The sequence below is a fragment of the Bubalus bubalis genome, chromosome 23 (genome assembly GCF_019923935.1).
Source record: "Bubalus bubalis isolate 160015118507 breed Murrah chromosome 23, NDDB_SH_1, whole genome shotgun sequence".
NCBI classification, from domain to species: Eukaryota; Metazoa; Chordata; class Mammalia; order Artiodactyla; family Bovidae; genus Bubalus; species Bubalus bubalis.
In genome coordinates this window covers 46,512,170-46,527,926 of record NC_059179.1, presented here as the reverse complement: position 1 = coordinate 46,527,926, position 15,757 = coordinate 46,512,170, and the positions used below count along the sequence as shown (strand labels likewise).

The 15,757-nt window shown below is 44.6% G+C and overlaps 1 protein-coding gene across 2 annotated transcripts in view; it reads right to left on the bottom strand.

Moving 5' to 3' along the window:
- Positions 1 to 15,757, bottom strand: part of DOCK1 (dedicator of cytokinesis 1) — a 559,970-nt gene that overhangs the window by 480,916 nt on the left and 63,297 nt on the right. For both annotated transcript variants that reach the window (XM_025273840.3, XM_025273841.3), the window contains exons 3-8: positions 15,357 to 15,397; positions 11,551 to 11,606; positions 8,986 to 9,082; positions 5,566 to 5,714; positions 2,035 to 2,170; positions 1,027 to 1,184 (exon numbers count right to left, since the gene is read on the bottom strand). In XM_025273840.3, the coding sequence (XP_025129625.1) occupies positions 1,027 to 1,184; positions 2,035 to 2,170; positions 5,566 to 5,714; positions 8,986 to 9,082; positions 11,551 to 11,606; positions 15,357 to 15,397 (637 nt within the window). The remainder of the gene's footprint in view (positions 1 to 1,026; positions 1,185 to 2,034; positions 2,171 to 5,565; positions 5,715 to 8,985; positions 9,083 to 11,550; positions 11,607 to 15,356; positions 15,398 to 15,757) is intronic.

Sequence of the window (15,757 nt, the reverse complement as noted above, 5' to 3'; positions counted from 1 at the left end):
GTTATTATAGGACACTGAATAAAGTTCCCTGTGCTATACAGTAGGTCCTTGTTGACTTTATACAGAGTAGTGTGTACACGTTAAAAGTTTTTTATTAAAAAACTTTAATAAAGTTTTTTTAAATAAATTTTTTAAATAAAGTTTTATTAAAAAACTTTAATAAAAAACTTTAAGTCATTCATTTGGAATGACTACAGTCTCAAATTCACTATTTATTCATTTATAGTACAAAGTAAAACTTCATGATGATTTCCGAGCCTGCCATAAGCCAAACATGACCTAAAAACACATATTAAATCCTATGACAAGAAGAAATAGCCTTTATCGGAAGTGGCAATGAAATTTGTTCTGTTTTCTGCCATATACTAAGTTCTTAAATTTTCAATAATATGAGTGAAGATTCTGGAGCTTTATACCCAGACACACACACACGTTTACTACACACACAGTCCAAACCATACTTTTTCCATCTGGACAAAGAGAAAGTTACACCAAGGAACAAAGACAAGAACTAGGAAAGACAGCACATGAGACGATGAGAAATGACAGACTGGATTTACAATATTTTATTCAACACATATTCACTGACAGCCTTTATGCAGCAGGCACCGATCTAGACACTGTTTCCCATCCAATCACCTTGGAGAAAAAACAATAGGTCAAAGGTCAAGAAATGACATTCACAGAGAACCAAAGCTCGAAAAGGCGACATCAAGATAAGAGCAATACTGGAGCGGGGGAGGGGGCCCATAAACAAAGCATCCCATAAAGACAACGCAGGAAGCATGACTTCAGTCCTTAGTCATACAGTTGCCAGGTTTTGAAAACATTACAAGACTCCAACTCTACAATCGAATATCCACGTCCTTGCCGGAAAGCTGATCCTGGCCCAGACTCCAGCTGCTTGGGGGAAATCGGGTCAGCTGATCACCCCAAGGACTCCCCGCGAGACCGAGACTTTGGGGTGATGCTGAGGCCATGTTCCCAGCAGTGACCAAAGAGGAAAGACAGGGGCTCGTCACTGACCTGATAAACTTGGACTCCACAGGGTCGTACAGAGACATGAGCACCTCGGCATCTTCTCCTATTTTACAGACCACGTTCTTGAGGTTGACAAACAAGGCCAGAGAAGGGGTGGCGGCAAACTTGGCTTGTCTATTAATGTCTATGTTCTGCTTCTGAGACTGTCAGTGGAAATAAAACAAGAAAACAAAGGTGACATGAGCAACACTCGTGGCTAACGCTGGCTCTGTTCATCCCCTACAGAACAGAAAACCATGCGAAACCAGTCACACAGCAAAGCCCCTCATGCAGCTTCTTCCTTGATGTTGTCAACACAACCACGAGCCGAGCTGAAAAGAATATGCCAGGGGCAATGATCCCAGCACCGTGAGAAGTCATACTGAGTATTTACTTCCGATACAAAACGTTTAGGGGCCCAATCAATCCATCAGAATGGAGATTACACGTGCAGTTGCTTATTCGATTTTTGATTCTCCCATCAGGTCAAACCCTCTGAGGACATCTCTGTGTTATTCATCATTACGGCCTCAGGACCTGGCACACTGTAGGCGTTCAGCAGTTGCTGAATGAATGGATGGCTCAATTACCCAACTGAGTTCTGAGTATAGACTGCATACAAGTTACCATTAACGGCCATGGGAAATGAAAAAGATCAGTAAGACGCATGTTCCCTGCCCTCATCACACTTAGACACATCCCTCTCCTACTCCTATCAAAGAGGAAACACAGAATGGAGTACTGTTGCCCATGAGTTAAGACCACAAAGTCAGTGTCATTAAAATCCTGTCCCCTCTCAAGGGATGAAAAGCCTTCAGGTCATCCACAGCATGTTTAGACACTGGGCTCCATTCCATCCATCAGTGTCTGAAATACATGCTGAAGCTAGGCCTTTTCACAATGTAGCTAATGCAATCGTCATGTTTTACTGGTGATGTTTCACTAATGTTGTCAACTGTTACTGAGAAAACGTACCCTGGGTGTAAACGGCATAGTACAGAGAGCTGAACTTACTTTTTCTTCTTGCAATCTTTCCTCCACTTGTTTGGAAGCTACTTCATGAGCTCTGAAAAGACTAATTGTGCTAGTTAGTTCTGGATCCAGAATGTTCCCATCCTCATCTCTCACCACCAAGTCCAAATCGAGGATTCTAGAACAAGAAGAATTCAGAACTTCACCAACAAACTTCAGTCCTAGCAACTGAGCAAGATGAAATCAAAAGTCAGGGTCAGTCTCACAGTATCAGAAAACATAGTTCTGTGAGGTCACTGTCATTTAACTTTCTTTGTACGCCCTTGGAATTAAAAAAAAAAAATTACTCAAATCTTACTTCCATCGCTGTAGTGACTTTTACTTACAGATCTAGAAAGCCCAAATGAAATGTATGTCGCTAATTACTACATGAACAGTATGGACAGTTATGTGCACACATGCTGTGCACATACTTGGGGGGGTGTATATAAATTTGTGGGTATGTATACACAGCCCCATGCACACCCCAATGCCCAAATATATATACAGTTGGAGGCTGGGGAGAGGTGGGAGGGAGGAAAAGCTGGAACAGAGGCATACTCACCACTCTCTCTGGGGTTCCATGGCACTACTTTCCTTCTACCTAGAATCACAGATCTAATCCCTTAATTAGCCTATCAGAAGATTTTCAATAAAGACGTTCTACTGTTTCAACATGGAACATATGGAAGTCATCCACAGCAATGTTAAGAAAGTTTCTGGCCAGATGGCTAAATGTAGTAGCCAACTTCAAACGCAGGCAGCATCTGGCTAATAAATCTGTCCATCCTATATCTGGAAGTGTTTTTTGGCAACAGTCTCTCTGTTTCCCGTTAGGTGGTTTTTACCAGGATTTTATTTAAAGACTAAACAAAGGCGACTATATAAAGTAAGAAACCAAGAGTTTTACTAACGGTGGTGTGTTCTGGTTTTCTTTTAATAAGACACAAGGATCTTCGCCACAGACGCCTGTTACTTTGCCTTTGGGACTTTTCTTTTTATTAAAAGACCATTGCTCAGTCACTAAGTCGTGTCTGACTCTTTGTGACCACGTGGACTGCAGTGTGTCAGGCTTCCCTGTCCTTCACCATCTCCCAGAGTTTGCTCAAACTCATGTCCATTGAGTCAGTGATGCCATCCAACCATCTCATCCTCTGTTGCTCCCTTCTCCTCCTGCCCTCAATCTTTCCCAGCATCAGGGTCTTTTCCAATGAGTCGGCTCTTTACATCAGGTGGTCAAAGTACTGGAGCTTCAGCATCAGTCCTTCCAGTAAACATTTAGGGTTGATTTCCTTTAGGATAGACTGGTTTGATCTCCTTGCTGTCCAGGGGACTCAAGAGCCTTCTCCAGAGCCACAGTTCAAAGGCATCAACTCTTCAGTGCTCAGGCTTCTTTATGGTCCAACTCTCGGCAGCAAATTTTTTTTATTTTTTTAACCATAAGACATAAGAAAACATCTTTTGAAATAAATATAAATTAAGTCAGAGAATGTCTTTTTAACAGTTACAAGTCGAAGAGTTGACAAACTGACTTTGCAAAAAAGCCTCCACTTAGAGGAACTAATCTCCTACTTCTCTCCTGTGAAGGTCGCACACCTTAAGCTCTGTGTGAATGAGTCTGATAACACATCAGGCAGGTTTAGGTTTGTGAGTTGTGCTGGACCACTGCACTATACGAGTTCCTTGGACAAAAGTCTGTCTTGTTAAGGACCACATTTCCTATCCAAGTAGTAAATCACATTTGGAAATACTTCCTTTCCTAACTAGATTATTCCATGACATAATGTATTTTGGTAGCTTCCCACAGCCAAATTAAGCAGGTGGTTTCTGGACGTAAGTTCAAAACATGATACTCCAGCAGAAAATAAAATCAAAGCTCCAGAAGTTTAGTTTTCAAGCAGGTGGTCTTGAAATGAGTTTCACTGCACCAACATCTAATATCCTATACCCAGCAGTCTCTAGGTTTCTGGGGGAGGGGGGGGGGGGACCTTCTCCTGTAGTTAATCCAAACACTACATCTTATTGATAATGTAGCTTTTAGAAACTTTTCACACTTGAAAGTCTGAATTACCAGAAAGCAGAATTGTTATAATTCCGATTATACAAAATGCTTCTTTAGTTTTTCAGGGCTTCCTTGGGTTGAATGGCTCAGGGCGAAGCTGTACTATTTTCTGAGCTTTATATTCTAACATGTAAAATGAGGGGGTTGGACTGAACCACTAGCTTCCCAATCTGCCGGCCTTCACGGTCCAAGTCTATTTTTACAGACAGGGATTTCCAGTCAGCATTCCAGACGTGAGAAATCAGGATCTTAAGGAGTGGGTCCCAGCATTCTGTATTTTGAAAGTTTTCCAAGTGCCTCTGATATAGACCAGCATCTGGGAACCTTGTGACCACATACTTTTTAAGCCTTCTTGCAGCTCTGGCATTAGACGAACAAATAGTTATCCAGTAGGAAAGGGCGTAGCCTCCCTCTGATTACAGAACCTGGAAGGCGGGAGACGACTGTGCTGCAGGAAAGAGTGCCAACACCAGAGCACGCACCTCGATGGGTGGGTGAGCACACCACGGCTGAAGGCATTCAAGCAGAGCTGGGCGGTGCCCTGCTGCAAGAGGGAACTTCTGCATGAGACCTACTCCTGTAGAACAGTTATATGATCTTTATATCAGAAGTACAAATTTAGGGGGCTGGATTTCTTTTTCCCAAAAGGTCTCACAAAACCATTAAGCCAAAGCACTGGTGCAGAAAATCTTACACACAGAGAAAAATCATCTTCCTGATAAAACATGCTCGGCTGTTCAGACAGCAGTGATGTTCTCCGAGTGACATGGTAAGATGCCAGTGACCTGGACACAGCATAAACGTGTGTGCCACCTCCAATGGGAGGCTCCTTATAAACTCAGCTTGCGTCTCCTCCAAGGTCTTCTTTTGGAGTTCTACCTGATTTTATTACCAGTTTTCATTCAAATCCATTGGGGAGTGAGACCATACTGCTTTTGGGTCTTGGCCAGGCATCACCTGATCCTGAAAGTCTTGTGAGAAGACATGGCGAGGAACAAACTCAACCGGACACAGGATGGCAGAGAAAAGAAAAAGAGACTTGCTGGCTTTATTTTTGTTTGCCAGACCCCTACACTGGTGACTAAGTTTCAGGTGCCCTTCGAGGCCTCTTCCAACTTGCAGAAGGTAGGATTCCACAGAAAGAGGCCCGATGCCTGTTACTGCACAAAGCCCCTCACGTCGGGACCCAGGGTTGAATGCTGTCGGCAGAAAGCAAAGTTCCTGTCGGGGGAATTGTTGTGATAAGGACAGGTTACCCCATCTTCTTGAAGAGAGTATGTTTTAACAATGACTCAGAAAACTCCAGATCCGATAGAAAACACCTCATGCTTTTAAGAAAAAAAACTGTGCCATTATATTGACATTAGAAATTTTGTTGGTCGTAAGATAGGATTTTAGTCTCCTAAACGCTTAATGGTGATAGCATTATATTGGTTAACGTAAGCATGAAATCATCTTTTGAACAAACAAACCTGTTTCCATAATCAATTTTGGCAGTGACCTTCTTCTTCAATTCCTTGAGCTCATCCTGCGGCAGAGTTCCAGAAAGAATCTGCGACCGCCACTCGATAAGGTCGTAGATCATGTGTCGAACGCTCCGGAACATCTCCCTGTTATCTTGCTAGATGAGCGGGGGGGGAAACCAACTGTTAAGTTCTTGATTTAAAAGAGCATTGTAGTTGCTGTTTATGTCGGATTAATGGTGTTTTCAGCTTGGAACTGAACACATTAGATGGAATTTTGCTCCTATCACACATGAAAAGAGTAAAAGGATTAAAAACAATGGACGATCTTCCATACTCAGGCCAGCGCTCCAGAGTATGTAGCCCTGCACCCAAAGTGGATCCAGTTCAGGATCTGCACTTGGGGAGTCCCAAAACCACCCCGTGAACTTCCAGTCTCTGGACCAGGAATGGGCAACCCTTGAAGCTCCCTGAGGAAATGCCCGGTCTACAGGTCTTGCTTAAGGAATCTTTAGAATGTCCTTTGCCCCGATGATTCTCATCACTGAGAAACTCAACCCAGAGCCCTGGCTGTCAGCTGACTACACGAGGACCTAGCCCGAGGCTATGGTGCATTCTGAATAAGCAGAGAGGCTTCTGCAAGAGGCACTATCTGGATCTACAAGCTCTTGGTGCATTTATAGCAAAAGGGAAATACACATGAGATTCAAACGTCACACCTACTTCTCACTTTCTACATATTTCGAAGGATTTGATGGTACAAAGAAAAGCAAGTTCTGCAACAGCATGAGAACAACTCATCAAGAAAATGAAGGATTAACCAAAGGAAAACAAACCCAGTGGTTCTTTCCAAGAATAGAAATCTAGGTGAAATCCAACTATTTAGATTTATAAATAGTTTTAGATTTATAAATCTAAATTTATAAAACTAAATCTATAAATAGATTTAGGTTTATCTAAATCTGAAATTTAGATAAAATTCTAAATGTCAGGGTGCCAAAAAAAATATAACTGTGGTCATTGCTACCTTTTAAAATAATGTCTTCTCTGCATAGCTGAACTTCACACCTCCACTCTATAGCATTTGACCTTCTTCCTAGGAATTTCTAGGATCCCCTCCACTCACTCAGCCTATCACACCATAACAGATTATTTTCTATAATGTTAATTATAGAACTTAACATCCTATAAGTTCTCCTTGTTAGTATCATCCTAATCTTAAATTCTTGTTTATGTATTTATTTATTGGCCATGCCTTGTAACATCTTAGTTCCCTGACCAGGGATTGAACTTGGGGCCTAGCAGTGAAAGCACCAAATCCTAACCACTGAACCACCAAGGAAATTCAATAATCTTGACTTCTTAAATGAAAACTAATAATCAAAATTAATGGTTTATTCTAAAATTATGTTTGTTTCCCTCATTAATTCTCCTTGTCTATTTTCATAAAGCATTACCAAATAACTAAAATCCTTAATATTTTCTTAAACTTGTCTATTGCCACAGAGCAGAGGGAAACAGAACATATAAAAATATTATAAGCAACAACAATACATGTGCATATATATAATAAGCATATTTCTTTGGCTTTGCACAAACCTAACAGTGTAAATCCCTAACAGGCAAAGGTAGATTTTTTTTAAAAAAAAGGAAACTAGGTGATGGTTAGGAGTGTCTGTTATGGAGCTGTATGGCTAAAACCGTGTCCACTAACATATTAGTCAGCATCAGCTCCTGTTTGTTTTGCCATATTTTTGTCTAAAAATTGCTAACATGAAATATCAACTCCAAAATTGCTCAGATTTATACAAAATATTCATGGTTAACTTTACGCCTCTAGGTTTTTGAGAACATTTGATGAACAATTACTGCAACTGCTTATTACTGTGTATTTATAGGAAACCACTGTATAATCAAAAGCAATGAGGCTACCCAGAGAGCAGCTGTGGGACTGAGAAGTCTTCTATGTTCCCCAGAAACTGATGCACGGCCTTCCCTCCAGCGTCCATGCTTTGCACTAACAATATTAGCAGATGAGAAATCAACGCCCTTAAGAGGAATACAGACCTAACAAAAGGTAATCTTCTGCAAATATGAATTTATATGCAAAGAAAATGTCCCCGGGGGATACACAATGGAAGGTGTCAGGGCCCCAACCCTGCCGCATTAATAAGGCTTCTTCCACAATCCGGAGAACTGGGTATCTCACACAAAGTCAGAATGGAAACCATCTGCTTCCCTCTAAACAGACTCGCTGAGACCTGGAAGACTGTGTTACTTTCCTCAAATGGTAAGAGGCATTGTCTCCAGGCAAACAGTGGCAGAGAGCCCTCAGCCTCTACTGCATCCATGAAGAGGACCTGTAACAGTTTAAAGGCAGATTTTCATGTTCACGATCGACATACAAACTCAGAGGGAACTGCAGCTCCTGCGGCCTCGGTCAGTGTGCCACAGTCCAAGAGCAGCCCAGTCCCCTTTTCAGTACAGGGAAAGGCGAAACCCACGGCCCCTTCCTCGACGGCCACTTCACTGCCATCGGCACGGCTGCACCAGGCACAAAGCTGGTGGAAGGGCTGCGGCCCCCGAGGGTGGCCAGACTACAGGGCAAGGCTGCCGAGCGTGACTCGCTCCCATAAGTTCTGCTTCTGAGGGTACCAGAAAAAGCAAAAGTAATCCTTTGGCTCAGCAGGGTTCAAAAAGACCTATTCTCTATTGCTAAGCTCTGATTCAAAATCCCATCTTCAAACCTAGAGTCTATTATACAGAGTGAAGTAAGTCAGAAAGACAAATATGGTATGTTAATGCCTGCATATGGAATCTAGGGGCTTCCCAGGTGGGGCTAGTGGTTAAAGAACCCGCCTGCTGATTCTGGAGACTTAAGAGATGAGGGATTGATCCCTGGGTTGGGAAGATCCCCAGAAGGAGGGCATGGCAACCCACTGCAGTATTCTTGCCTGGAGAATCCCACGGACAGAGGAGCCTGGCGGACTACAGTCCACGAGGTCACAAAGACCCAGACACTGAAGCAACTTAGCACGCATGGACTCTAGAAAGACGGAACTGATGAATCTATCTGCAGGGCAGCAAGGGAGACACAGCATAGAAAACAGAAATGTGGACACAGGAGAGAAGGAAGGGGAAGGGGAGGGGGGGACGAATTAAGAGAATAGCACGGAAACATACACATTACCACATGTAAAATAGATAACCAGTGGGAATGTGTTGTGGGATGCAAGCTCAACTCAGTGCTCTATGACAACCCAGAGGGGAAGGATGGGGTGAGACGTGGGAGGGGGCGCTTCAGGAATGAGCGTACATATGTTACGCCTGTGGCTGATTCATGCTGATATATGGCAGAGGCCAACAAAATATTATAACGCAATTATCCTCCCATTAAAAGAAACACCCACAAAAGCCCCATCTTCTCACCACATAGAGCTGCCTCCAGATGGTAGACCATTCTCGCAGGGTCGTGGTGACCTCCTGTATGAGCGGGAGGTCGCCTGGGATGACCGTTTCATGTTGCCTGGGAGGAGAGGAAAGGGCAGAGACGGTAACAGCTTCATTAAACAGAAGGGCACCTTGTCAACTTCACACGCAGGTCATAGCATGGAGAAAAAACATACAAATAAGACTGAGCCCACGTAGGTCTCCATACGTCTCTAAGAACGACAAGTAATTTCTATACAGAGCCCGAGAACGTTCATACATTACCCTCTGTGTAAGCCATCTACCTCATACGTCAAGGTAAGATGAAGGAGGCAAATAATATCCCATCAGGACGTCAAGGTCTGAGCAGTGGAAAGTGTATTCATAATATGTGTACCCATCTATTTTATAGATGCCATAAATTACCACCAATCTGTGTGGCATTAAAATGCAGGCTTGGGATAAGATGATTTTTTTTTACATTTTCATTCTGCCTAAAACTCAGTCTGTGATAATACACGAAGCAGTTATCCTTGGCGAAATATGGGCGAGGTTACAGCTTTCCAGTGTCCACAGGCACCCTGATCACCAATTCTGATTATCCTCTTTCCCTTGTCTCTCCACCTCAGAGAGTTAACCCTTGCCTTATTCTTGACTCCTGATCTATTTGTCCATTGCTTTTTATTCAGCAAACTGCTGTTTTCCGGTTACTTGCTCTGGGTCAGGCAGTGCACTAAGCAGAACTCCTAATATTTGGGACTGAGTCAGAGACCGAATTTGGTGGCTTGTGAAGTAAGACCATCTGGGCCCAGAGGCCCTGAATAGACAAGGCTCCCACACAACATGCAATGTCCAGGGGGCACTGAGATAAGTCCCCGAGGCCCGGACCTGTGGGCAGGACCCTGACTGTAGCTCGCAATGGAGATTCAGGGCTGCAAGGACTCAGTGATTGGGGTTGGAGAGGGGGGGTCTCCAAGGAAGAAACACAGGAGTTCCTGAGAGAGGGCCACTCCCTCTGGAGAGGTCTGACCACGTGCACCAGGGGGAGCAGCAGGGACGAGGAAGGGGTGCGTGGGAGACCACCCTTCACAGGAGTGCTTTTAAGAATAAGCCTTTTATGGGACATCCTCAGCGTCTCTCACAGGACATGACTGTTTCCCAGTAAGGATGCTGATGAAAGTGTGGTTCACTTCGCTCTGTGATGTCATCCTTACAAAGCCGCTCCACTCACAGTGTGAGGACATTCGTCAGTGGCTGGGCTGCCTTCATCTCAGAGCTTGAGTTCTGTGCAAAGTCCACTGGGCTCTTCCCACTGGCCAGGAGGGACCTGGAGCTCAAAGAGACTTCAGTTTCCCACGTGAAGAGGACCTCCCTTTACCCACTGCGTCCTGATCTCCACTCTAGATCCTTCTTACCTTCCTTCCTTAATTGGTCTGATCCATCTCTTGGACTAAGTGCCAACTGGTTCTCAGTCTTAACCCAATGTCTGCCTGTCCACCTGTCTGGCGGGGTGTGACTATCGAGAATCAACAGTCTCTTGCACCCTTTTCTATCACTCTTCCTAATTACATTTTACATACACTCATCTGTATACCTCAATGTGCATTTACAAAAATTATCCCTATACAGCCCAGCATCCATACTGATCCTGATACAAACTGACGTAAAATACATGAAGAAAATATTTTATTCAACATTGTTCACAGTAGGGTGAAAAGTTTCAAAACTTTCCTCGTTTTACTTCCCTCTGAAATTTCACCTACAAAACAATTTCTCAGTAGAAAAAAGGGCCCTCTTACAGGTCATCACACTGATGCCTCTAAATTATTTCCCTCGTTTTAATGATGCACCATGGAACCTCAGAGCCCGACCCAGTCCTTCTCATACGTTCAAAGTACACTGCTTGGGAAAGCAATTTTGCAATCAGCCGCAGAGATGCCATTATGCAGTAATCATATGATTAGTAATTTTATCATTTACATATTTAATGGAGTGCGAAGATGTAGCAGAGACAAAAAGAAAAACATTTTACTGTTCCTTCTCCAAGTTCACACCTGGCTATTCATTTGCCATTCCCGCCTAATGGGTTCCTGTTCTACAAATGTCCTCTTAATGATCTTATACATCAGTTTTATGACCTCTAAGAAACATACATCACAATCAGGCAAGACGTAAATTCACACACGCCCCAACCGAACAACTGTTGCTTCACTCCCCAGTGAATTTGTATCACATCCTGCAAAGTCTTCCAGAAAAATGGATTCAGGGCTGGGGGGCTGTGCAGCCTTTGCTAGATGGGCTGGCTCACAAAGGAAGAAGCAGAAAGCTTTCCAAATCCACATGGCATTCTAGGAGGTTGGCTGTGGTTCCAGTGCTGACTGAAGACTCCCTAAAGGCTCAAAGTCATGTTGTAGACAGCTCTAGATCAGAAGTCCTCCCCCTCTAAACTCCTGTCACCCTGGATCAAAGGCATCCACTGCTCAACCCCAACATCGCCCTGCAAAAAGCAGCAAGGTCAAATGCCATCACTGCACAACTTCATTTAAACATCAAGAAAAGACTCACCCTTTTCCTTCAACTATGGCTTCTTTAAGATGGATGTACGAAGCAGGAAATATACCCTTTGGGAGGAAAAGAGACAGGAGGTTGTAGCATTGATATGAATACTGACTGTCAATCAAACAGCTGTCCCCCCCAAAAAAGGTGCAGGTGAGGATGAGTGGATCACTATTAAATCCATAAGCCTTTATGCTAAGTCACAGCATGGCACAGAAAACAAAGTGTGAAATACGGCAACTGAATTCACTTGTGTTTCAAAGAGGCTGCAGAAGTCTTAGAAGAAAACAGATGCACACTCTGCTTGCAAAGGAAAAATCCCACGGGACCTTCCAGTGTCTTCTCCGTAGGTCACACCTCGTTTTGACTGTGGACACAGGCAGATCAAAAGTCAACTGATGCCTAAAAACAATTTCTGATGATGGCCTCTGACAGCTCTTCCTTTCGAAATACTAAAATTGTCACCAGAAAGTGAGTTTACACAGTCGATCATCACATACGCGCTGACTACTTACCTGACCCACGGAGACTTTCTCATCAATCTCCTAACAGAGGAGCCATCCAATAAAATACAGCAAGAAGGTACATTTCACCCAACCTGCCCAGCTCTGGCGGGGGCCATCAGTTTATCTGCAGATGGTGCTCAGCAACCCCCAAGTGAACAGCACACAAGGCCCAACAGACAGTTCTGAGGGGACGGCTCCTCAGGAGGACTGCCAGTCCTGGGCACTGTACGTGAAGGGCCAGGAGCTTCCCCAAGAGTTCTGGGCCTGCTTCCTGTGCAAGCACAAGTCCCCTCCTGGAAGGAAGTAGAGGTGAGCACCTGGAGGGCAAGAGCGGGGCACTGGGCACGGGGGTCTCGGGCAGCGTGGGGGTCTCGGGCGGCGTGGGGGTCTCGGGCAGCACAAGGCAGACAAGGTGCAGCTTCCTGAGATGCCACACATGCAGCAGAAAGTCAATCAGCAGGAACAGTCACCTGCTGTGAAAACAGGAGCTTCTGACTGGGTTTCCCAGGCTTCTGACCCCAAAGAATCAACACAGGAGATCCAGAAACCATGCAACTCATCCTGCTTGGAATGGAAGTGGGCACCACTGGTCCCTGCTCCTCCTGTCTACCAGAAAAGTGGCCACACTTCATGTAAAAAAGATTTATCACAGAGAGGGAAGGAGTCAGACAGAAAGAGGGAGGCTGGGCAACACAGAGGACCAGGCGGACCTGCTGCGGGGACACCTCCAGCCACCAGGATGGATCCCGGGTGCACATTCAAGGTCAGCTGGTGAGCACTGGTTGGCGGGTGGGGTACATAAAGCAACGAGTCCCGGCCATGCCCACGTCCACAGGTAGAGACACCCCTCACTTTCAGTGAAGCTGCTCTGGACAACCATGGGGTCACAGAAGGGACAATGGAAAAATGAGGCTGGACACACCTGCAGGCTTGAAATGAGCAGCTTCTTCAGCTGGGGTGATCAGGACTGGCCAGATCTAGAGCTCATTTGTGAATACCAGTAAGAGGATGCTCCCAGAACACAGGGTCGGATGCCTGGGAGTCAAGTCCCTCTCTGCCACTGCGTGAACTGGGTGGGCCAACACAAAATCACAACGTCTCTAAGGTGTCAGTTTCAACTGCTAATGAAGGTTTTAGATGGAGCAATAAACACACCCCTACCCAGCTTTGTGAGCTACAAAGTCAGGTCTCTTCAGTGCAGGGCAGGAAGGACGAGGGCTCACGGAGGCACTGGGGAACCAGGAGACACCCCCAGTTGGGGAACGTGGTGAAAGTGAAAGTGAAGTCGCTCAGTCGTGACTGACTCTTTGCAACCCCATCGACTGTAGCCTACCAGGCTCCTCCGTCCATGAAATTTTCCAGGCAAGAATACTGGAATGGGTTGCCATTTCCTTCTCCAGGGAATCTTCCCGACCCAGGGATTGAAATGGGGTCTCCCGCATAGTAGGCAAACGCTTTTACCATCTGAGCCGCCAGGGAAGAAGTACCTGACACCAAATACCAAGCAAGCATCAAAAGTGAACCACTTCCCTGGGACATACCTGACATGTGAAGCTACAGCTTTGTCATGGGTGGACAGGGGAGTCCATGAGCCTAAGGTCGTTAATAAAGTTCTCAATTGTGGCTTTCTCAGATGAAACTGAGGTTTTCATCTGCAGGAAAACATTCTTCTTATTTTTTCTTAATTAAAGTATAGTTGATTTCCAATGCTGTGCTTATTTCTGCTACACAGCAAAGTGACTCAATTATATATTGTTCTTCATCTTCTTTTCCATTATGATTTATCACAGGATATTAAATACAGTCCCCCATGCTATACAGTAGGGCCTTGTAGCTTATCCACCCTAAGGGATTAGTTCGCATCTGCTAATCCCAAATTATAGAAGAGACAATCAGAGTGAAAACAGAACTTTCTCTGGAGAGAGCTATTCCTCCAGCCACCAGGTTGGTATATCCCTCATTCAGACCTCAAGACGCCAGGTCATTGGATATGAGAGACTCAGAGTCCAGTCTGAGCTCGGCAGCATCAGGATGGAGGCCCTGGCTCCAATCTGCAGAGCTGGCTCAGCAGGTTACCCAATTAGCATCTCTCATATCAGGACAGACTGCCCGAGAGCTCAGCCTGGACACCTCTGAAGTGACTGCTACCACAGGATGGACACCTCTCACCTGTCCAGCAAGGGCTGATTGCAGAGAGTCTTGGGAAAAAATAGAGCAAGAAGGCCCTGCACTTGGACAGCTGGCCTTCAACAGCCTTAGTCACAGGCTCAGGACCACAGAAGGAGCCCAGCCCAATAAGGAGATAATGAGATGCCAAGTTAAGAAACAAAAGCAAAAGGAACCATGTGTCAAGCATATTAGATTTTATAAGGTAACGTGGACAGCCTAACCACAGCTTAGAGTGAAAGGGAACAGCCATCATTAGGTTCTGTGAAACTAAGAATGGAAAAGCCACAACAGAACCATGCACGGGCGTGTCCATAGCAATGATCATGGTGTAATTGCACGTCTTCACCCCAGAAATTCAAACAACCATGCATGCAAACTGTCCAGGAGGCAGAACCTCTTTCTTCGGCCAGCAGACGTCAGTAGTATAAAAATAATTACAAGCAAGAAGGGAAGAAGCTGGCATGAGCGCTGCAGATCTGCTAATTTATCATTAAGGATAATGCAAAACTGAAAATCGTAAGCGGTAGTCAGTCTTCCCAGATCATTCTCTTACACAACCTGTACTTCAACAGGATGCAGAATTCTACCAGGAAAAGAAGGTCCCAGTTCTCAGGACAACAGGTCAAAATCACCCCACACAGCCCAGCCATTCACTCCTAGACACGAAATGACAATTTCTACATATATATGCTGTTCAGAAAACCATTCAGGGGAGGGAGGGAGGGATGAATTAGGAGTTTGAGATTAACATATATTCACCACTTTATAAAACAGACAGCCAACAGCAATACTTGTTCCAACCAAGCCCAGTATGCAACTCTATATTCTGTACTAACCTGTAATGGAAAAGAATCTATAAAAGAATAGAAATACATATATGTGTGTATAACTAAATCACGTTGCTGTATACCTGAAATGAACACAACATTGTAAATCAACTATATGTCAATTAAAAAATAAAGTTTTTTTAAAAAATTTTTTAAAGAAAACAATTCAGGGTAGCCCACATTTCACAAATTCTCTTAATTCAGAGAAAGAGATGTATAAGGACAACTCTTAGGCTCCATGAGACAGAACTGATTTCTTCTCCTAGGGTGATTTATGAAGGGATATGCACTGAGGTTAATAACAGGGACTTACCTTTTTAGACTTTTTTCTTAAGGTGTAACCTCTGTACCACCCTAAACAAACACAAAGGTGAGATAGTTAGTACAAGGGACATTACAGGGTCCTAAACAGCACCTGCCCACTGCCTAGAACTCACTATCTGCAGAACCACGGGAGTCAGCCTGTCATAGAATTCAGTCATCCTAAGGTTTGCAGAGATGCTTTGGGGGTTTGTAGAGATCATCTCAAAACCAGGCTCAAAGCCTTGGCAGGGGGCTTCACACAAAGATCTCCAGCTCCTTCGTCTCCATCGGCCGCAGATGGTCCTGAGGGTGGCAACCAGCTCCAGGAGAAGAAGCCGCCCTTTGACCACGGAACCCTGGGCAGGATCCGGGGTGCACATTTTCCTGTCTGTCGCTCGGCCGGATGGAGCA